At 45.2% G+C, this 24,069-nt stretch overlaps 1 protein-coding gene across 11 annotated transcripts in view; it reads left to right on the top strand.

Annotated features, from left to right (window-relative positions):
- The window catches only part of BLTP1 (bridge-like lipid transfer protein family member 1), a 2,946,455-nt gene that overhangs the window by 2,394,337 nt on the left and 528,049 nt on the right, over nucleotides 1-24,069 (top strand). For all 11 annotated transcript variants that reach the window (XM_069631149.1, XM_069631145.1, XM_069631146.1 and 8 more), the window contains one exon: nucleotides 8,515-8,638. In XM_069631149.1, the coding sequence (XP_069487250.1) occupies nucleotides 8,515-8,638 (124 nt within the window). The remainder of the gene's footprint in view (nucleotides 1-8,514; nucleotides 8,639-24,069) is intronic.

The following is a 24,069-nucleotide window of genomic DNA, read 5'->3' as shown; positions in this document are numbered from 1 at the left end:
CTTTCTAATGAAACTATTTAATAAGATCCTGGAGACGGGGGAACCTCCGGATTCATTTGTCAAAGCACTCATAACTGTCATCCCAAAAGAAGGGAGAGATCCCAAGAAATGCAGATCATATCGTCCTATCTCCCTACTCAACTTAGATGCAAAGATATACACAAGGGTCTTGGCAGCTAGGATTGAAACTTACATGCCCTGCCTCATCCACCCTGACCAGGTATGCTTTATACTGGGTCGCCAGGGTGCAGACACCATGCGCAAGACCCTGCACTTGGTACATGCCTCCCACAACCTGAACACTGATCCTTCACTATTTTCCATTGATTAAGAAAAAGCATTTGATAGGGTAGATTGGGACTTTCTAATGGGAGTCCTTCGAAAAATTGGGATGAGCCCCAAGCTTAGAAAGGGAATCCAGGCGATCTATTCAATGCCTACAGCTTCGGTATTTGTAAATGGGTTATATTCTAGGTGGTTCCAACTGAAGCGGGGTACCCGACATGGATGCCCACTGTCGGCCATCCTGTTTGCTTTATCGCTTGAACCATTAGCACACAAGATGAGAACGGACACCAGTATAAAAGTGATGCACCTGGGATACACAGAGTACAAGTTGGCATTGTATGCCGATGACATTCTCCTGCATGTGGTCAATCCTGAAAGATCCATTCCCCGAGCTACATCCCTCCTTGAAGAATATGGTCAGTTATCAGGGTTCAAGGACAATTGGTCCAAATCCATATTGTTCCCCCTCCAGGGGGCGGCAGAGGTAAACGAAACGAAACATTCCTCCCTTGGACTGACGCTTGAACATGACACCATGCGATATTTAGGGATTCGAATTATGAAACAAATGGACACTCTTTATGAAGCAAACTTTCCACAGCTTCTTGCCAAATTCCATGCCGATCTTGCCAGGTGGGACAAATTGACAATCTCGTGGCTTGGCCGACTTAACGCCATCAAAATGACTTGTCTCCCGAGGTTTCTCTACCCCTTTCAGATGCTTCCCATTAAAATACCGAAGCAATACTTCACCAAGGTTAGAAAAGCGACCCTGAAATTCCTGTGGCGTGGGAAAAAAGCCAGGACAACACATTAACGTTATCCAAAGATAAAGGAGGTGTAGGCCTCCCAGACCTCAAGAAGTATTATGTTGCTGCCCAATTACGGGTGCTCGTCCCTCACTTAAGTAACCAAAAAGACCCACAGTGGATAGCAATGGACAACCACTATTTAGACCCAGGAACACTCTTGGAGTGGCTATGGGCCCCACGAAAGAGAGTGTTGAGGAGGACGAAGGGGCATCCGCTCTTTGCCACCATATGGGAAATATGGAGGGAGGATCCAGAGATGAGAGAAATCACAACATGGCCATCTCCACTGAGCCACCTATGGTCCCCGGGCATAAATACCACCCAAAAGGGTGGGCCAGCTTCTCCGAAACGATTCCTTTATCACTCTCCCGGAGCTAACAGAGGCCCTAAATATAGGTGTGCTGTCCACTTTCCACTACTTACACATCAAAGGGGTCTTAACAAAGGCAGCATGGAAGGAAAAACTGAGTAGGGAGCTCACCCCCTTCGAAAAACTGTTGGACTCCAAGACCGACGGGAAGGGCCTGATTTCTGCCATGTACAAATTACTGGTGGAGGCGGGAAGAGGGAACACACAACTTCAGAGCACGTTGGGGGAATGACATGGGGTCGGAAATTGATGAAGACGTGTGGGATAAAATGTGCCGCATGGCAACACGCACTTCCATATCGTGCCAATATAAACTCCATTCCATCAAACTCTTGCATCGCTATCGCTGGCAGTATGACCCTTACAAACTATCCAAAATGTATCAATCATCCTCCCCCTTCTGTTGGCGTCAATGTGGACAAATCGCAGACTATTGGCACATGTGGTGGGGATGTCCTAAGATTAAGATCTATTGGGATGAGGTCTTGGGATGGATTAGACACCTGGACGCGATTCAAAGAACGGCGGACCCCCATCTTGTCCTGTTCGGTCTCGAGAAAATAGAGGAGGAGTGGCAGAGAGTCCAAGGCCTAGCTCCCCATCTGTTGCTCGCTGCTCGGGCATTACTTGCCACCAAATGGAAATCAATTATGACCCCGACCGAGAATGAATGGATTAATGTTGCAATGAACATATGTACTATGGAGAAAATTACTGCATCTCTCCACGGCAGGGCAACACAGTGTGAAGTCCTGTGGGCAGATTTCCTAAGCAAACACATCGAACAGACATCCAACCCCAAATGGAGATAAGGTTCACTGTCCATAGGGCCCGACTAGGTCCTTCTCCTCTTGGGTACCATTCCCCCTCTACCCGTTATGAGACGGCTTCTACGCTATCTCTCAGGCATCAGTAGAATCATGACAAGATACCCTCCTTATGGCGAGTCCCTGGACACGCCACATCGAAACAGTTTCAGCCTGCGACAACGAGCACATGACCATGAAAACACAACTCCTTGGTAACACGATTTCTTAGTCCGTGAGGGGTGGGGGGAGGGGAGAAGGTGTAAAAGTATAAAGAGAACGAGAAAAATATGTTGGTTTTTTCCATTGCTATACCGTCGGATGTATAGAAATGAAACTAAGCACTGTATATTGGAATTACTTCCACCTGTGTAACGAATATGGATGCATATGTAACCTTTTCTTTTTTCTCTTTTCTTATTGAGAGAACTGTTATGTGTTAAAACTTAATAAAATCAAATTAAAAAAAAAAACATCACAACATGCACCCAAAGTGCACACAAACCTACTACTACTCATATAATTGACACTGCGTCATCCTCCTTCAATGTCCTTATGCACAAATTCGACACTGAGAAAATGCTTGCTTCTCTTTGTCTAACACTGACCAGGAAGAATTCTTTCTATTTAGAAATAATTAATGTATTTTTTTTATGATCAATGTTCTCCTTTCAGAACCACACAAGTACTGTCAGCACAGTTGGTGAACAAGTTGATACTCACCCATCAGTCCTCAAATGACAATCCTCACTACACCTCTACTAATCCCCTACAAATAACATATACCAATGCCACAAGCCTGCACAATGAGGTAGTAAATGGGGATGGACTATGGGAATTAGCTCCCCCTCCTTTTAGTGCTGCTCATTGAACTGATTGCACACCATCACACTCCTATAGGTAAGAGGTGAATAGGATCTTTTGGTAAGTGAGCCCATGTGTTGGATTGCATCAAACAGGAACCACACAGAAGCTCATTCATCATCTCTGAGGGCCAACACATTCATACATGTTAGAACCAGAGAGAGAGGGTCTGTTGCATGGGTCTACCACCTGAGGCACTCAAGACATTCTCTACTAAAACTCTCATGAGACCTCATGTTTGACTGAGAGTTGTAGTCCTAAACATCTGGAGAACCAAAGATTTCAGTCTCGTGGTCTTTCGGCGCCCAGACTCGCCCCACTGAAAGTGATGAACAAGAATCACATGGACATTAACAAATCAGCTAAAACCTGGCCAGGAACGGGTTTGGGGTGGGCCCCTAGATACCCAACCCCCCTCCATCCACCCCTACTCCAAACATCCATCTCTCACCCCACACACCTACAACATGGTATTCCTGTAGACAAGCCCCGCTCCCTGACATCAGCAACCATGAATTACAGACATGCTCATATGTCAATTTAATAAACCTGCCAGGCAGCAGATGCCACAACCTAAGCCAGTACATTCCTACACGTCAGAAATGTAAGGGCCCAATAGGTAACAAACCACCAGCCTAAGAGCAGCAAACATTGCACATACAGTACATTGTCACAAACCCATTCCATACTAGTATGAAATGGGGAAGGCCTATAAGCACCAGACTTTCTTTGCTGAGACCTTTCACTCAACGACCCCACCTACCTATACCAAATTGTAGCACAGTTCAGCTTATCAGTGGTCACTCAATATGGTCATGGGCGCTTTGGTGTGCGCTTTATAAATCCCATGTAACAGAACATTTGTTTATTTAATTAGTTCAAGATGTTTTATAGTGCCCACATACAACCTTGAAGCAGCTTCAAAGCATTCTGAGAAACATTAAACAGTACTCTACTTGACTGGATGTCTGGCATTGCATTTGAAAACTGTTGACTGTGCTTACAGTAGTATGTTCTGGTGCAGCCATGCCTGTTCATTACCTATGCTGTATAGAAATGGTTGAGATGGATTTTCAGAAGCAACCCTATGGACAGATTCTGAGGGGCCACCCAATTTTGTTAAACCGGGAAAGACACTAATGTCTAGCGAAGCTCTATCTGGGTCGTGTACTGAGCAGCGAGGCTTATACTTAGGACAGCGTGAGGGTGAGGAAAGTTTCAGTTAAGCACACGCAGAGCACTTCTAATAATGCAAATTAGGTAGAATGTATACAAATGAAATTTATTAAGGTCTTTGACAGATTCCAAGCAATTGAAAACCACAGGTAAGTATCACTCTAAGCATACACTACTATTATAAACACCTGTTATATACACAGTCTCTTTTGGGGTGCTTTGGCTACAGAGCACTAACACTTTACTTTTGAATGTTAAAACACTATTAGCAACTGTATTGTATCAAAGCAAGTGAATAAAGAACAAGTAAGTAAAAAACAATTAAGAACACGAACATGTAGAAAAGAAAGGAGTTATAAACACCATACACAGCATTATGAAATAAGCCACAGCACCTTAAAAAGTCCTTCCATACCTAGAAAAGAGGGGGGCTAGTGCCCTTATAGTCGCAGGTGCCAATGCAGTGCTTTTCAGCAGTTGGAGAGTTGGCAAAGCCAACAGGCAGTTTGTAAGTGTTTCAAAGTAGTAGAAGGATTGTAGAAAGATTCTTAGCAGAACGTCTCCCAATCCAACCATCTTAGGGAGAATCCATGGGAGAATTCTTGACCAGAACTCCACCTATCACGGTCAGCAAAAAGGAGAGGTGTAGGGTAATGACTTTGCACCTGTTAAACACTATGAAGGTGAGGGGGTAGGAATAGTTATGTTTACTCACCCCTTCTACTTTGATTCACTCAGGGACTACCTTGGCAACTCCTGAAAATGCTGGGCCTCGTTCTCTGTGACTTGGTTCCAATGAAGGATTTTCGGGGTTGCGGTTGCAGAGGTCACGATCAGCATCAGGATTTAGGTCCGGCTAGTCGGCAGCTCCTGGGCTTGTAAAGCTGGACGACCCTGGCATAATGAAGAAAGGACCACCACGTTGTCAACAACCTCACAAGTCCCACGGGACATGATGCAGGGCGAGATCAGTATTAGCCCACTTAAAAGAAATGGTGGAAACAAAGAAGCTGGTCCTGGAAGGCCCGCTTTGTTCTGGAGAGTTTCAGCTTCAGCAGGAGGCCTCTTGTTTCACAAGTCAATAGTCTGCAGAGTCCCAAGTGCAAATTTGCGACAGTGAGCGATGCAGTGTGGTAGCACACAGAATGGTTACGGGTCGCTCTTTCAAAGACTTCCACCAGCAGGATCCTCGAGCAGGGGTCGAGACTGGCTGTTCCTACCGGTCCAGGGATTAAAGCACCAATGAAGGCTTTCTGGAGATGAGCAAAGGGGCAGGGCTTCGCTGGGATGGTTGAAGAAGACAATGCTGGTCGGCTGAAACAGCAATTTCTGGGTCTTCATTGAGATGCTCCTCCTCATAGGGGTCTCTGCTTGGCACAGTGTCTTAAAAGTCTGCGAACGTCTTCAGCTGTTCTTCCTTTATGCTTTGGAGTCTCCCATATCTCTGTATAAGGTCCATTATTACTCTCTCTTTACACTTCTCCGTCATCCAAAATCATTGCTTCCTTTGAGCTTTCATGTCACTCTAGGCAGATGACACACACATTATATTTTCTTTCTCTTCTTTGTAAAACTCTGTTTATTCCACTCTTTCTGCCTGTCTCCCTACTCTCCAGACCTGGACGCTGTCACACTCACTACATCTTAATCCTACAAAAACCCAGATTCTGCATTTCCCTCCTTCTTATCCACCTGTTGCCACTCAGTTCTTTTGTCCCCCATCTCATCTTCCCTTTTCATCTTGGGCTAGACCTTTTGGGGTCATTTTTGACTTGCACCTCTTTCTCATCCCATATTTCTAGCTTGGCTAAATCCTCTTGATTCACTTTTTGATATCCTCACTAAAATGTGGCCATTTTTGATGTTCCAAGCTACCAAAATTCTTATTACCTCTTTTGTTTATTCCCAACTAGATTACTGCTCTGCACTTCTGTTCAGTCTTCCTGATTATACCCTAGTCCCACTTCAGTCTATTTGTAATTCCACTATCCGCCTTCTATTTTATCTTCCACCTCAAACTTCTACATCTGCCACCCTTATCTTTCTTTGCTGGCTCACCTTCAGCTATCATCTTCTATTTAATTTCTTGTATTGTCTATAAATGTTTATAACGGTCAAGCTCCTCTTTTATTCTTCTCTAGTTTCTTTGTTCACTCACTCTCGTTCTCTTTTTTCTGCCTCTTTATTCCTCTTGTCTGTACCTCGACCAACCTGTGCTCGATCAAGTTTTCAAGCCCTTTCCTGGTTAGCTCCTAAATATTGGAATGCTCTTCCGCTGCACATTCACTCTGCCTGTTCTCTTGCTATGTTCCGCACACTACTTAAAGACCATTAACTCTGTCTGCTTCTTGAATTTTCATTATCCTGTTTCATAGTTTATTTCTGACACAATTTTCATGTTTTGTACCATTCTATGATTCATTATGTACTAGCGCAAAATGTATCCTGGATTCAAGCTGGAGTCGCCCCTACCCCACCAAAGGTAGGGATCTGCACCATAGAAACTAACAAGGACTGTCCAATCATGGACAGCCTCCGGCCACCACACCTGCCCCGCAACAGACACACTTTGGCATGGATGTGGACTGAGACCAGACAGTCCCAGCTCCCACATCCACCCACACATTGCACACTGCTGTTTTCCTGGAAAAACTGGAGCTTTCCCTAGGAAAGGACTTATAATATATGGCAAATACAGCCGTGAGAGAGCAGGAAGGTGGCCAAATACTAAATGGTCAAAGGACAGGCAAAATTCTCGTGGCACAGCCATTTTAGAGTATACTGTACTCTAAATGGCACTAAGTGTTAAAATGCAAAAGTCTACAAGACCATTAAAAGAAACACAGTAGATTGAATGGGGCCTATTTTTGCTGCGAGAGGGAGGGGAAAACCCCTGCCTTAAAGCCAACCTGCATGACAGGGTCCAATCCCCATATAGCACCCATGTTGGTGGGGACCGACATTGTGTATAGTATCTACATCTAAGAATGCTCTGCACCAGGAAGAGTTGAGTCTCTGGTCCTGACTAATAACTCTAAGAGTCGAAATGGACTGACAATCAAGGTAGCCTATGTGTGGGGGTGGAGGGTAAAAGGGGATGGGGTAGCAGGGAAATATTGGAATGCTACTGTTGATACCGTTGGTTGATCATTCTTATGGTACTTGCCGAAAAACTTAATAAAAATCAAAGTAAAAAAGAAAGCAACACAGTAGAAAAATGTTACCTGCCACCAGCCCGTCTTGTAAACATCATGCAAGTAACCACAAAGTTACGAATATCAAAGTTATAGGGTACTCAAAGTATCCCTACCACACTTAACTTTAGTGAAGAAGAGTGCAGTGAAAAATAAAAAAATTCCACAATGGAGGACAGAGTCCCCTGCACTGAAAACCATAAGGGACTGATCAGTACCCCCAATCAGATGAATTTAGCAAGGCAAGTGAAGTAAAAAGGCTTCACTTGCCTCCAAAAGTCAGGACAGGTACTAAACAGCAGCACATTATTAGGGTGAATAGAGGGAAAGCAGCAAAAGGTAAATCTTTCCTAACAGAAATATTGCAATATTTATTTGGTGCCTTTTGAGTAATGCAACAAAGATGCAAATTCTGAAACATGGGTGAATTAAAGCGGACACTAGGCATGCCTCCTTAGCAATTCTTTTCTTCCTTATTGGTGAACATCATTTTGTAGACATTGGTCCATTACTTGTCATTAATTTCTCTGAGTTTGTCTTTATTCCTGATTTTAACCCTCCTGAGGCTCTTCCTGATCATTTATTTCTTTTTCGATATAGGGATACTGTTTTTGAACTCTCTGAAATATGGAACACATTGACACAGAGATTGTTTACCTCATCGATGCAGTAAGACGTTCTATACACAGACACTTAGTGAAAGATTTAGGATTTCTGAATAGACTTGTTTTTTTTAGCAAAATCAAGTTCGAGAAATCTCAAAAAGTATGTACAGTAATGATAAAGATTTGCACACAAATAAATTAATTCTAGTAAATGGTTGGATACTCTTTTACTAGATTTAATAAAGGTTGCATTCTTTTGGAAATGGTCATCTAAAGATAAAATCAGAAGTGTGGGTGGTTGCAGCTTTTACACTTATCGGCAGGCATTAATATATTTTGAAAGTTAATGTTTGGAAAGTGATTTTGTTAATGGTGTTTTTCTTCAATTTTTCTATTCAGGAAACTTGGCGCCAGTGAAGGAACCATAAACCAAGAAATTCAACGATACCAACAATTGGAATCTGTGGCAGTAAATGACATTCGCAGAGATGTTCGGAAAAAGTTACGGCGATCTAGTATGAGGGTGCGTAGACTACTCTTTAGCAGTGATGAAAAGATCCTGACATTTTTCATTATTTTTGCTATACCAGCCAGAAAGATGAGTCATTAGGGCTAATGCATCACCTGCAGTTAAATTTGTATGACCAGTAATTAAAAGGTGCCCATCTAAACAGGACTAACCCAGTCTTTCATCCTTCAAAGGTTGAAAAATGAGTACCTTTCAGTCGTGTAAAAGTAACACGTGTCATGCCATGAACTGTACTTTAAAACTTTACATCACCAGGTACACATTCATGATTTCACTTGTTGTTGTGGAGGTTATGGCTGATAAGTGAGATTGGCTTAGTGTGGAAATGAAAATTGCAACCCCTGTATGCGTGTGAATGATATATTTTAAAGACCACACTTGCAGGACATTCAGATGGGTGAACACCTACTATTAGATCAACTTCAAATTCGAAAATGAGTTTTCAAGAGCTTCCTGATTAAAGACCTGTAAGCTTAAACTTCAAACAGCAAACTGTCTTCTGCCCCAAGACCTCCTCCTGTAAGTCTGCCATACCAGGGTCTTCATCAACAGCCCATCTCCATCAGTAGTCATACAGGAGTTCAGGTAACTAATCTAAAGATTATAAAGTGCTTCACACTGATAATACGTTAATTCAGGAGCTGAGTGAGCATCAGTCACATCATATACGAGAGCACAAGGGTTTTAGCAGCCAGTCAATCATGCAGGCCCTAAAAACAATCACGCTTGTTCACTCATCCTGGATGAAGACTATGAAGTCTAGAGGACTACAACCAAGGGCACCTTTGGACCCAGCATGATCCTACAATAACAAAACTGCCTTTTTGGCTATTCCTAATAATCCACATAAACAACGGGATGGCCCAAAACAAAATGGCAGGACGCATAGTTTACAAAGGCATTAGTACCCAAATGGCAGCCATAGAGGTATATTGGACTTCTAATGCAGTAAAAGTGGCTGCAACCCTGGTGTAGCCAACATTAAATCAAAGCTACCTCCATCTTACTTGACAGCACCGTGATAACAAATTTCATTAAAGGCTCCTTAGTGCAGCATAGCAGAAAAAGGTTTCCGGTTTTCTTTTGGCAACAAAAGGAAACTCTAAAAAAAAATAAAAACAAGCCAGCAAATTGTTTAGGAAACCCAGAAAGTTACGGAGCAAAACCCCCAGAGATGAAACTCTTCCTTAACAACATGGCGAAAGTCAAAATCTGTAACGCTCACCTGATTCCCGTAGAGGCGCCGGTCTTGACTGGGCGTATACCGTATCGTCAAAGGTGATGTGTAACACACGGCTGGCTCTTTGGGCTGGACCTCTGTGCACTGTATGTCTGACTCGAAGGGTATGATGTCTGAAGATAGAAAATATGGGATTAAGGAACTGGGTTATTGAATGTCTATCTCTTCTTCCCTTTCTCTTCTCCTGTAGAACCCCAAAGGTTAACGCTCTCACCTTAGGTAAGTGAACGCCGTGCTCTCCATCTGCCTCGGGGCAGGGTGCTGTAACCAGTTTCTTCACTGGATAAGGGGAGCAGGCCTCTTGACTTCAGAGGACTGCTGTCCGTCGTTTACTGCACGAACGGTAAGTTTCGAGTAATTCTAATGTCTTTAAAGTCTTTAGTAATGATGTTTCTTGTTTTGCAGGGTTCCGGCGATGGCGGATGACGGGCTGAAGTGAGTTGAAGATCGAGCCCGTGTGATGAATAGAAGCGCCTGGAAGCACGTAAGTTATCGCTTGTTGCCTGCTTCACGATGCGCTCTAACTGTCTTTTTATTTTGCAGGTACAAGTTCGGAGCGGCTGCAGGGTGCCGGAATACCCACTGGGTTAGATGTGGAAAGGAGTAATGGCACGTGAGTATTAAAGTTCCCCAATGTCTTTAAACGCACCTTGTTTTGTCTTTCAGATGCGGGATGCAGCGCCGAAGGCCTCCGGAGCGTGCAAAGAGTTGGTAAGCTTTTGTCTTTCAGATGCCGGAATGCAGCGCGAGGCGTTGGTGACAGCCGATGGACCAGGTAAGTGAAGAGCTGTCACTGAAGACCGTAATGCTAACCTGTTCTTTCTTGTCTTTATAGGTGTTGCTGAAGACTGGATTCAGGATGGTAAGCCTTTTTCCTTAGGCCCAGGATCAGATGCAGAAGACACGATGAGCGTTCTGCTGCAGAGGATGCAGAATAACGCAAAGCAAGATTCATCCATCGGGTGTGGTTTAAATAGCCTCCTGTAGTGCTTAGGTGTTTCCTTCCACAGCCACGCCTAGGTAAGAAAAGAGTTCCTGCTTTCCAGAAGAGTTCCAGTGTTCTGAATCTAGGGAGTGGCTCCTGCCCCACCCAACAGGAAAAGTAGTTCCAAACAGAAGAGGATCAGAGGCTCAACTGGCAGGCAAGTAAGCAGCATGGTCTGCTGCAGGTAAGTCCACCCAAGCATTATGAGCCCGGCGCTTCCAGCGCTGGGACTGGGCATATTTATGAGCCTGGTGCCACTGGCGCCAGGACTGGGTCCAAAAGGTCCCAATTGGGAATGGTTGGCCCTCGGAACCTGGGTTATGGATCTGCTTCCAAGGGAGTTGGGAAAACCCTGACCTTTTGGAAGCAGAGACCATGACAAAATCCACAACAATAACTAAATGTATGGGATCCCTAAAGACACTTTAACTTAACTGTGGCTCACATTAACACAACTTCTTTTGGAGCATCTCATACCACCTGTATTTCATTGTAGATCTGATATATATATATATATATATATATATATATATATATATATATATATATATATATATATATATATATATATATATATATATATATATATATACAGCCCCATTACATCAGTGGAGCTGCAAGAAGCCTTGGTACATAGAATATTTGCTTGATCATGTATTCGAACACAGGTAATATTTTGACTGTTTTCACTGGGAAGCAAGGGCTAAATGGGATAGGCCCTGATTAGCTCATAAATAGACTTTTGGCCATCTCGGCCATGAGACTTTGAGCACAACTGTGGAGGACCCACGCAGTAGTGTAATCTGTGGCTTGCATTAGCACTGCTATTGACCTCAGATTACTACTCACCACCTCATGCTTCATTGTTGCACCTGTCTTCATTGGTACGTGGCTGGCACACTCTGTACCCAAAGTGGATAGTGCCTTGGTGTACAAAATAGTTGGGAGCACTAAAGAAGTGTGGGTTTCTCCTAGACCGCCATTGGAAATTTCCAGCAAACTGCATTGTGGTGCTGATTGGCATAACAGAGATGGAGCACTGCATGCCTTTGAAGTGCAGTGGAGAAGGAAGCATCAATAGCTGCTCATATCTAGATTGTTGTGCACATCCACCCGTAAAAGTCAATAGGAACCCTGCGTTGCTGAAATTCATAGGCAAGAAGAGGCTCCAAATGAGCTGGAGGACAGCAGCTGGTGTGAAGAGATGTGAGGAGGGTTTGAAACCTTCCTGTATTCAGAGCGTGCTGCGTGCCGCACAGCCATATTCAAGTCAAGAGAGGGCGTACAAACCACAGCAAGCAGTGCTGGGTGCAAAGGACGCCAGTATTATTTGGCCGGCGAAGCAGCTGCAAAGTGTGTGAAGTGATTTCTAGGTATCCTTCATTCTGGTTTCATGTTGTGAAATTTGAAGGCATAACTCGGGTGTTGAAAGCATTATGTCTGCATTCCACTCTTGGGACAAAGATTGTGCTCAGGCGGTCAATGAGTAGATACAGAGATGAAAGAAGTGTAGATAATGTGTAGAACTGTGCCTGTGACTCAAACAGTGAGAACTTCCTCATTAAACATTTTTTGTTAAGCAAGTATATTGTCTTTTAATTTGGGCTTTTAATGTTTGCTAACAAACACATTTCAAAGGTCTAGTGTGAATGTAGCAGTCGGGGTGGGGCGGGTGGGAGGCGTGTACTGGGCTGCTAAAGGCCTGCCAACCAGAGCCTACCGGCCCTCTACTCCCTCAACAAGAGGGTGACAACTATCTGTCCGGGATGCAAATAGTTTTTGTTTTATCGGAGACTGGCTCCACGCATATTGCGCAAGCCCAATATCCAGTAAAAAAATAAAAGGCTGGCTGCCACGATAATAAAAAGAAAATGGACCAAGTCTGTTTTCAATTTCTATGGCAACCGAGGCCAGGACGGATCGCTGCAACTACCTCTGGTCCAGCAGGTAAGTGGGTAGGGAGGGAGGTGGATGGGGGTACCACTTTCTCCCACCAACCAATACCTTTAATATGCTCTCAGTAAATCTCCACCTCCGCTCCACCGTCCTTCCTCAGTCTGGTCCCTCAGTCTGCCTTTTCCTCTCTTGGCCTCTTCCTTTCTTGGCCTCACCCAAAAATCCCACACTGCTTTGACTTTCCTGCCCTCCATTGTCCTTTGCCTTCCCCTTCCATTGGCTGTCTGCATAAACTGGTTCCCCAGGCCAATTGATGACTTTCTTTCCAGCAGGGGCTGGGTTAAGGGCATCAGAAACCATAAAGTAGCTTTTAAGTCCCGCCCCCTTTAGGAACACAAGTTCTCAAGCGTTCGGTAATGGCGCTCCGCTGAAAGTCATTTTCAACGTTTCTGTGCTGGTTGTCTAAAGCATCAGTATTACTGCTGTGTTTCCCGCAACATTCAGTAACGTCTCTATTCGTCAACGCCTCTTTTTTTAAAAACATTTTCTTTATTGGGTTTTTCGCACAATAAAAAAAAAATAATAATAAACAAGACCATGGACTGGTCATCGTAAATCAAGTTCCCTAGAAACCCTTCTCCCGCGTCTTGCCCATCGATCAACCATGTAGTTCGAAATCAAATGTCTTGCTGTTGCCTGATATCAGGGAGTGTAGTAGCGGTCTGTGGCGACTCACTATGGCTGTGTGTTGGGGATGGAGTCTGTGGTGACAGTTCATCATCCGTTGATATTAGGTATGCTATATATAGGCCCCAGATGTCTGGAGGCCGGGCATGAAGGGGCAATGTCCTAATGTAGCTGTACTCAACATCTTGGCAGTATGTGACATCTTTTAGCCATTGTTGCAGATTCGGTGGTGGTCCCCTCCCCCAGCTGCATGATATTCTTCTGCGTGCTAGGACCAGCAGCAAGTTCGCCAGTTTCCGAGCAGGTTCAGGTATTTGGTTGGTCAGACTCAGCAGGGACAGTACTGGGTCAGGGCTCAATTGTAATCCGATTTATTGCTGATGTTTTCTCCAGGACAGATTTACAGAACGTCGCCACTTCGGCATGACCATGCTAGATGCACGAAGTCTGCCTCTGGAGAGCCACATCAGGTACATGCAGTGGATATTGTTGCTCTCTGGGCGTGGAGTTTTGCTGTGATGTGGTACACCTGATGGACATAGTTAAAGTGTATCTGCTTGTATCTCGTGTTTATCGTGACTTTTTTAGTGAGGCCTAGTATATATTTCCAGGATTCTTCTGATATTGTGATATTTAGGGACCTTGCCCATCTTCTTCTGGGGTTTGAGGATTGTGGGGGTTTTTCGGCCAATAAGGCTTTTTAGATGTTGCTACTAGTCGGCCCTATCCTTGAGCTTGTATTACGCCGTGTAGCAGTGGCCAAGTGGGGGGTTGGAGTGGGAAAGTAGGAACAATGGTCTGCAGGGTGTGTCGGATTCTGTAGTAGATGATTGTATCTAGGGCGTTGTTGCATCCCTTGTCACAAGTTTGTTGCATGGACAGGAACGATCCATCTGGAAAGAGGTCACCTAAGGTGTTCACCTGTAGTTTTTTGGACCATTGTTGGAATATCTTTTCTGAGGTGATTGGAATTCCCGGTATACTTCTCACCGGGAGGAGTGGGGAGTACCTAGTCTGGATTCTGCATCTCTTAGCCATTCTTTTCCAGATTGACGTTGAGCGTGATGGTTGTTGGCCAAAGATGATAGCACGGAGGAGATACGGAGTTGCCAAAGCTCTTTCGATCTGTACATGGGGTCGGATGAATTGTACGGCGTACCAGTAGCTGAGGTATTGAGCCTCGACTGCCCAGTAGTAGCGTTCTATGTCTGGGAGGGCGAGCCCATCTTGTGTTACAGGGAGTGTCAGAGTGCTGTGGGCTACTCTAGCATCTTTGCCTGCCCTAACCAGATCAGGGATCATGCTCCTGATTCGGTGTAGGAACCGCTGTGGCAATATTAGGGGGATGTTCGTGAAAAGATAAAGCAGTTTTGGGAGGATCACCATTTTAGCTAGAGATACCCTACCCCAAAGCATGAGTGGGAGCGATTTTCATCTGTTCACATTGCCTTGGATAGTATCTAGGGCACTTTCGTAGTTATCTTGCATAATGTTGTTGCTGGATCTGGACATTAGGATACCTAGATACCTGACTTTTGAGTGCTGCCATTTGAAGCCAAAGTCGTCTGAAAATTCCTTAGTTGATTCGGTGAGAGGGAAGATTATCAATTTTGAATTGTTGATTTTTAGCCCTGAGAAGTTGCCGAATTTGAGCACTGCTCGCATCACAGGGTTTAAGTGTTCTTGAGGATCATGGAGAAAGAGTGCAACATCGTCGGCATATAGAGATGCCACTATTTTTTGTGGTCCCAGGGCGAGGCCTCTGTGTAGGTGGTATAGCCTGAGTTCCGACGCTAAAGGTTCCATAATCAAGGCGAATTGCAGTGCCGATAGTGGGCAGCCTTGTCTCGTTACTCTTCGCAAGTAAATTTCAGTAGATCGCTTGTTGCATAGTATTAAGTTGGATGTTGGTCGTTTGTACAAGAGGGCGATCATTTGTATGAACCGTTTACCGATGCCCATTTGTTCCAGTATGGCAAAGAGAAAGGGCCATTCAACCAAGTCAAATGCCTTTTCAGCATTCAATAAAATGGCTACCGCTTGACTCTCTGGGCTGTGGGCTCCCATCACTCCGAACATCCTTCTCAGGCTGAATGATGTATTTCTGCCCAGGATGAAACCTGCTTGGTCTGCCATTACCATAGAAGGCATCAGTGGCATCCACCTTCTGGTAAGGATTTTTGCAAAGATTTTGTTATCCAAGTTGATTAGTGATATAGGTCTGTATGAAGTGCAGTCTTCCTTTGGTTTGTGGAGGAGAATAATGTTGGCCATGTAGAGTGTTGGTGGTAATTGGCCGTTTGCTATGGCTTCATCGTATACTTGTAACAGAAGTGGGGCTAGGAGGTCTGGAAAGAATTTGTAGAATTTGCACGTTAGCCTGTCTGGGCCGGGAGCCTTCGTGTTTGGTAGTTCTTTAATTGCTTCTAGAATGTCTTCTTTGGTGATAGGTGCATTTAGCGGCTCACAGAGTTCGGCGCTTGTCCAGTAAAGTTCAATTGTATTCAGGTACTGCGCTAACTCATTGGGATCCACAGTGTAGCGGGAGTTGTATACATTTTGATAAAACTTGCGGAATGTTTCTACTATGTCTTCCTCGGAATAAACAGGAGTGCCAGATTGGTCAAAGACTGATTCGACCGTCGTAGTCTTCCTCTCTGCCGTGACAAGTCTTGCTAGGCGTGCTCCAGGTTTCTGTCCCTCGCCGTATTGGCGGATCCTCTGATGACTAGCTAGGAATTTGATCTCTCCGCTGCTGCTCTAAAGGATTCCAGTTCCGCTTTGAGTGCTGCCAATGTGCTGGGGCTGTTTGCGGACAAAAGAGATTGTTTGAGTTTTGTTGGGTAAGATTTCCACAGAGCTGGTAAATCTTCCTTTCCTGGTTCAACTCCAGAACTTTTTGCTTTTCTAGTGGGATATTTTTCATTAATACCTCAATGAGTGGGAACCTTTTTCCACACTCACCTACCTTTAACTCCTTTTTATGGGTGTCATTTTTAAGACTCTCCATAGTGTCTTTTTAAAGTTATCATGTCTAACAACTTATTGGCAATAAGTGCCTGTTGTTGCTGGGTTGCCCTAGGGGCTCCCCATTTAACTTTCTTGTGCTAACCTTGAGTTAGGGTAGGCACCTTCTTCCCAAGGGTAGAAAGGATCTTTGAATCCCTTTTACATTTGATTCTGTGAAACCAGCACCCCCCACCTTATGTGGAGTGCTAGGGAGATGCAATGGATCCCCTTTCACATTAAAACTGTAACAATTCTGTTACAGTGACAAGCCAACTTTTAATGGCTGGTGGCAGTGATACCTTTTACTAATTTGGTGCACCTTTACCGCAGGCTGGGATCACAGCTGCAGTAAGGGCAACTAAGGGTGCTCATTTTACCAAAATGGCCCCTGTCTTCTTTTTCTGCCATTTTAGTGTTTCTTGTCGGTTCTTGTTCCTTCCCCTGACATCCAGGGTGGGAAATTCCTTTGTTTGAGTTTTGCCTTTGGCGGGAGTCCCCTGGAAACCCCGCCCAGGCTCCAGTCAGTTTGTAAGCACAGGAAGTGGGGGAGGAGTCCAAAACCTCTCCCTCCTTTGTCTTAGGCCTTCCTTCAACTGGGCCAAATCCCAGTGGGGGGGTTGGCTGTCCTGATTGGACAGCCAGACGCCCCTTTCTTGTAAAATGCGGGGAGAGAATGCAGAGGTTGTGTTGCAGTTCCTGATAAATACTGGAAACCTGGAAGCTGAAATCATGTCGACCACTGTAACAGAAAACCGAAGAGGATGACGAAGGAAAAGCGGCAGGACTGATTTCCAGCGACCGGAGAGCCTGCTGTGTAACTGGAGCCTGCTGCAGCCCTTCCTTCCGATCGACCTGGGGTCTCTGAAAACGACGACCCGAACCCAGAGCCTTTTCAGACCCACTAGACTCTAGAAGACCTGCATTTTGAGCCAGCCCACGGGTTGCGACCTTGCGTTCTTGCAATACCCCAATACCCTAGGACCTCCAGCCACTGTGCGGTGCAAAATCTTCCGAATTCCAAATCTTCCAAATTCCAAATCTCGCTGAAACTTCCTGGGCATCCTGGTGTATCTCCAGAGACACGAATTGAGTCCAAAAAGTCCCCTCATAAGAGTGCTGGACCTTTTAAACGACGAGAATTCAACCGCGATTTTCTGTCTTCTTCTGTGCTCCTTGAAAAGGCACCAAACCCGCAGAACCGCATTCAGCCGCGAGATCTTCATCGATCCCTGCTGCAAAGTCCCTTCTGAGGTCTTGTGTTCAGTCTCCAGGAAAAGGAATCCACTGACCGGGTATTTGGCTGCAGTCCCTGAAGTTCTCCTGCTGCAATCTCTTCTTCATTGCTGAGGTACTGTGTTGGCTTGGGTATATACTGACCTTAAGCCTGTTGGGATTTCTGTGTAGTCCTGGGGTGTTTTCTGTGATTGGGAGGTCCCTTGTCCAGTACACCCAGTCCCACTGCTAGAATCCTGCTGAGGTGTCTTCTGTGAAGCTCCTGGACCCTCTTCTAACCCTAGAAGTAAACTACTCACCTGTTTGCCCAGTTTTCCTAAGGAACTCTGACTTTTGCTACTAAAGAACGTATTCTAACACTGCCTGTTGGTCACTAGTCCTAGTGACCCCCCTTCTGCCACTGAGAACACTCATGCTCTAAGGGAAAGACTTTGAAGGGATTGGGACTTCTGCCTAGAAAAGAAATCAAGTGCTTTACTTACTTGTAAGGAGTTGCTGGGTAACTCTAATCCTCAGAGTGAACAGTTACAAAAGTTCTTACTGATCTTGAATGTGTGATACACTATTCTTAAAAGTATGGTTAACATCTTTCCTTCCTTAGCCACTGTTTTGCCAATCTAAAAGAAAGTAGATGGGAAGGTATTTTACTCTCCTGTGAATAGGTTGTGCCTCTTTACAAAAGTAATGTGTTGGTTTCACCAGATTATTCCTGTAGGGTAATTGCATGAGTGTCTTCCAACTGTTGGTATCACCAGGTTAGTCCTGTTAGGATAACTGTATGAGTGTCCCCCAGCTGGGTCTTGCTTCGCCTGACTTGCTGATAGCCTGTTCTTAATAAGTCTACATTAGGTTGTTGCCTACCTAGAATAACTATTCAGTAAAGTGTGACATTGGGTTTTACTTTCCCCTTCATTGTGAAGTTAAAGTAAGTGGGTTTTACTTACCTTGTGTTAGCTGTGTGCCATCCAAAACAACTTACCAGAGTTAGTACTTACCTCAATCGGGGGTCCCTGATTTCCAAAGCATCTGTAATTGTATATTACATCCTTAGGTTTTACTCACCTGGTATAACTTTGCGTTATGACAAAAGTAGTTATAGGTTTTTACTGCACCTAGAATAAGTGTTTCACTATTCACCAAAAGTATATTGTCCAGTTGACTGTTTGTGATTTGTTCCAAGAGTCACTGTACAACTGGACGGGCCTACTGTCCTTGTATTACCAAAAGTAATCTAAAAGTAACCATTGGTCTTTTACTCCCAAAGAATAGGCTTGACCTATACTAAATGTGTATAACAAGGTTTTGACTTCCCTAGAACTACTGTTAGGTGTTCCAAATAAGGTTTATACTTGGGTCAGTGTACTTTCAAGTATAGTGTTGTGTTTTATATTGTGATTCCATATAATGTGTTAGTACTTACACTTAACCCCTAGATTTATCTGGGCCTACCTGTATTTAAATAAATCCTTTATTTTTACAATACATAGTGTTTCAGTGTTTCTTTGGATCATCTGTATGACAATTTCATTTGTACTGTATCTACTGCCCTCTCTCCCTCCTAAGATAAGCCTGGCTGATCTGTCTACGCTACCCCAAACTCAGGTGGTACATCCTTATCCTAAGAGTGGAGTCTTGTACTGCCTCAGTAGAATGGTTTTGCTAGGCCCTTAACTGGACTTCAGAAAAACTGTCCTAACAAGTGTTTTTAGGCGGTTCTCGCTTGTTGTTAGTTCTCTTCTTATCGTTTTCTTTCGCTAGGCATACTCCTCTGACGAAGCACTTTAATGATTCCCACAGTGTACCTGCTGAAGACAGAGTGCCTTGATTCGTTTCGATAAAGGTTGTTAGTTCAGTTCACAGCTCGTCAGAAAAGGCCTGGTCCAGAAGGGCTCCATGTTTGGGGTCTAGTGCTACTTCGGGATGCGATGCATTCGAGAGTGACTGTTGAGTGGTCTGAAAGGGACTTGGGCAGGATCTGGCAGTCACCCCAATTGAATCTGCCATGTGCGGATACAAGAATATAATCGAGTCTCGAACTAGATTTGTGGACCCAGGAGTAGTAGTTATATTCCTGGGAATCCCAGTGCTTATTTCTCCAAATTTCTTTGAGATCATAGGCTTTACATATTTCTGTAATTTGTAGACTCGCCTTGGAGGTTGGAGTCATTGTTTTGTGTGATTTGTCTCTAGGGGGGTCTAGCGGTGTGTTAAGGTCACCACCCCAAATTATTGTGGCTTCTCTGTTGGATTCGAGGTGTGTCTGCACCCAATCAAAGTTGTTGGGGCCGTCTGTATTTGGGCCATAGGAGTTAATCAGGATGATTTCTTCCCCATCTATAGTTCCATGGATCAGTAGTTTTCCCTCTTTGGAGTACTTCTGGGTCCGTATCAACGAAGTTGGTTGTTTTGTTGATCAATATGGCAACCCCCCCTGGCATAGGAGGAAAAGGAGGCAAAATACCTGTGGCATCCCCAATCTCTTGCCCAGTGGTTTTCTGAGGTGGGGCGTAGGTGTGCCTCCTGGATGAGGGCTACATCGATTCTGTGCCGATGCAGGTATTGTTATTTTCCTCATTTTGGTTGGTTGGTTGCCTCCTTTAATGTTCCATGTAACTAGGTTGAATATGTCTGACTTTTTCTCGCTGTTTTGGCTGCGTGTTCTCTGATTGCCTTACTTGAAAGTTCTGGGCAGTCTTTCTTTGTTGAGTGTTGATTAAGGATTAACTGTCATTGCAGTAGACGTGGGTCTGCTGATTTCAAGTGGGGTCGGGCGTGGGATGTCTCGGCTCTGATCGGTGCATGTTTCAAGTAACTACTTTGCCTTAACTGGGCACTCTTTTCCCAACTTGAGTCCCTTCCTCCCTCTTTCCCTCTTTCCCAGGCAACCCCCCCCAACCCGCCCAATGTTGAACCCACCCCCTTTGATATAACCAAAGCGAACAGTGCTGTGCTCGGGGCGCTAGTGCCCTCCAAGAGCCACTGACCCTGATGTGTGTACAGAGGAATGTGTGCTTGTGCTTCCTTCTCAAGAATTTGACAGGATACATGGCGTTTCCACCGTCATGTTTTCAAGGAGGTTCCCGCCCCCGTTTCTCTCTCTTCTTTGCGGTTTTGGGGTGTCTCGTAGTAGGCGGCAGCCAATGTTATCTAGGAAAGAGTTGGCTTCTTCGCGGGACAAAAAGAACTGTATCTTCTCGGCATGGAGGACGGGCAGTTTGGCCGGGAGTAGCCTTGAGTATTGTATTTGCTCCTCGCATAGGCGACGTTTTACCCCTCCGAAGAACTGGAATCTGTCTCCGTCATATTGGATGTCACCTTTATCTCTGGCCAGTCTGAGTATCACGTCGCGGTCCCTGAAATTCAGTAATTTGGCAATAATGGGACGGGGTGCTGTCCCTGGGATCGGCCAGCTGGCCGGTATTCTGTGTGCCCTTTTCACGACAAATAATGAGGAAAACGCAGACGTTCCAAAGATATCTTTGCACATTTGTTCTACGAAATCCTCCATCTTTGACGGGGCTTGTTGTTCTCTGACTCCCACCAGCCTAATGTTATTTTGCCGACTGCGCCCCTCCAAGTCCTCGTTTTTGGTGAAGATTTCCTTCATCTGGCGCTCTAATGTCGTCACCTTGGTTGACAGTGATGTGGCATTGTCCTCCAGGTTAGAGACCCTCCGCTCGACAGTATCTATCCTTTCGCCGTGTTTATCGAGGCAGTGCTGAAGGTGGTCTACTTTGGATGAGAGGTTGTCAATTTTGGAGTCGAGATTGCCTATGCCTGCCTTGAGTTCAAGAAGGATTTCTCTTGTCGAAAGTTGGGTGTGTGCCGGATCGTTATCATGTTCCATGATTGCTGCCGGGGCAAGTTCTTGGTTTGGTCGTTTGGGATTCCTCACTATGGCCCCAGCCTCGAAATTCAGTTTCCGTTGAGACTTATCAGTCTTGCCCATTTTGGTGTTGTCGTCTTCACGGCGGTCGTGTGAGGACGGTGAGGAGGCCCTTTTAGCGGTGGGTAGGGTGCTGTCTGAATATATTTTGTCGGGGGGCTAAGAGGCGTTACTGGTGGTGTAGACAGGGTCCCTCGACTCGGGCGCAGTGCTTTTTGAGGGTAGTTGAGATATCGTGCTTCGGGGTGGACAGGTTTTGGTGGCCGATGGTTCTCCGGGCCTGGCAGGTGGATTGATGGGTGTTATTCGGTCAAGCTCTGGTAGGATGCCACGTGGAGTGGCGGGTACTCTACCCCTCAATGGGCTAAATTGTAAGCTTTTGTAGTGTCTGCTGACGGACTCTGATCCGTAGGTTATGGTGTGTTGAGGGCTCTCGGTTGTCTGCCACTGTCGAGGTTCATGGATGTTGTCTGTTCCTAATTTGCATGGACACGCTCCAACGTTGGATGCGCTTAAATGGTGACGCGTGGTGGTTCCATGTGAGTCAGCTATTGCCTCCAGCAAATGTCCATGAGATGAGGCGGGGCCTCCGGTGCCAGTGTGGAAGCCGGATGTTATACCAGCTTCTAAATGTGCGTTTAATGTTGATGGAGGCCTTTGGCTAATCACCAGTCAGCCCTCGGAGGTGTGTGTGTGTGTGTGTGTGTGTGTGTACGTGCCGCCGGCTCTGGCTGGAGGTCGGAAGTGTTGCGTCTTTTCTCTGCTGTCTTGGGGTCTGCTGCTGGGGTGTTATAGGAGGGGGGGTACCGGCCACTCTTGCACCGCGGGTTGGTTGTTGGTCCCGGCCCGAAGGACAGGCATGGAGGAGGGCATACCCCTGGGCCTTGAAGCTGCTCTCTCTTTATAAATACTGAGGCCAATGGCTTGTTATGGCTGCTAACAGTAGTGGCCTCTTCTAGGCAGGGAGAGGCTAAATGTGGAGTGTTGGTTGCCTGCCGGGCTGCCTCTACTTGGGCACACCGCCGGGTCTGGGGAATGGGGAGCGTCCTGGATCAGGATGGGACGGTTTAGTGTGTCAATGCCGTTCCTACCTGATGCTTTGTTTTTGTTCCATCTCCTGACGGTGACGTCCTGCTCTCTCACTGTCCCTCTGTGGCCGTTCAGCGTCCGCAGGCCGATGGTGTGCCGCAGCATTCTGTTCCGCTCTTACTCAGTCGGAAGGGGCTCCTGACTGCCTCTGTCTCTGGACCATTACCGGTGACCGTTAACCCTTACCGCCTTCCGTGTAATGAGGCCCATAATCTAGTATTCATATTTTTCAGCAGTATTTTTAATATGTTGGGATACGTTTGTATAAGTAACATATCTGCTACAGGTACATTCTGGGGAGAAACATTGTGGATTCTGTGACTTGCCATTCTTTTTAGGGATTGGACTGAAATATCTCTTGTGACTTAGTTCCATCTTTACTGCACCACATTACTTACCTCCTTTGTTGATTTAAGTCATTGAATGCATTTTAAGAACCTATGGTGACTGTATATATGTTTAATATTGAGTATTGTGCAATATTATCACCAGCTTGTTTTGTGTGTGTTTAATCCTAGGGTAAATCGGTGTATTTATGCATTCTTGTCTAAATTGAATTATCCTGTCTGTCACTCTGTGGACTCATTGTGGACCCCTGATCTCACTCACACACTCCTGAGAATAGCCTTGACTGTTCTCCATGTTTACCTTGATTGGGTTTTAGCTAACCTCTCATAGTTCCCCTGTTCACTATAACTAGGATGGCCTCATAACATCTGTCCACCAGGCCAGATTCTAGAAATCCACTATAACAGCCTCCTCATATATTGCAGCAGATGATGCGTTGCTGACCGGGTTGCACATTTTCCGGCCATATTGATGTGGTGAAAGGCAGAACCCACAATTTGCATCCAGTTGAATAGGATCCCTAGCAATCTATCAATGTTTGCAGAGCCTCATTTACTAATGCAAATACACCCTGCAAATGCCGATGTTACATAATATGCCATACTGTGCCATCCTCCCTTTCAGTTACACATGCCAGAAGTAATCCTCTCTCTTTGCTTTACTGCTGTCCTGTATATGAACAATAGATGCAGTTTCATATGTGTAACACTTTTCTAGCATCATCCAACCTACACCTATAGTTTTCCTCAAATATAGGTAACTTAATTCCAGGTAAGACTCTGTCAAACCTCAATTCTAGAGCCCTAGGTCCCATAGCACCGGCCACAGTGTGCACTACTTTCCTCATAGCCTACTTTAACGCCTGTTCAGGGTACCTCTCCATCTCCACTGTACACCTGAAAGTCAGTCACCACATACTGGAAATCTGCATCCAAAGCACCATCAATCTAGATATAATCCAGTCTATCATATACCTCAGCTGAGCAGCTTAAATACCTTTGGCAAACAATAGAGTGCTGGCAAGCTATGCAATACTAGATATGAGCTATACA

This window comes from Ambystoma mexicanum, chromosome 6q (assembly GCF_040938575.1).
Source record: "Ambystoma mexicanum isolate Mex_15411 chromosome 6q, UKY_AmexF1_1, whole genome shotgun sequence".
NCBI lineage: Eukaryota > Metazoa > Chordata > Amphibia > Caudata > Ambystomatidae > Ambystoma > Ambystoma mexicanum.
The sequence above is the reverse complement of the archived record's forward strand: the minus strand, read 5'-3'. Positions and strand labels throughout refer to the sequence as shown.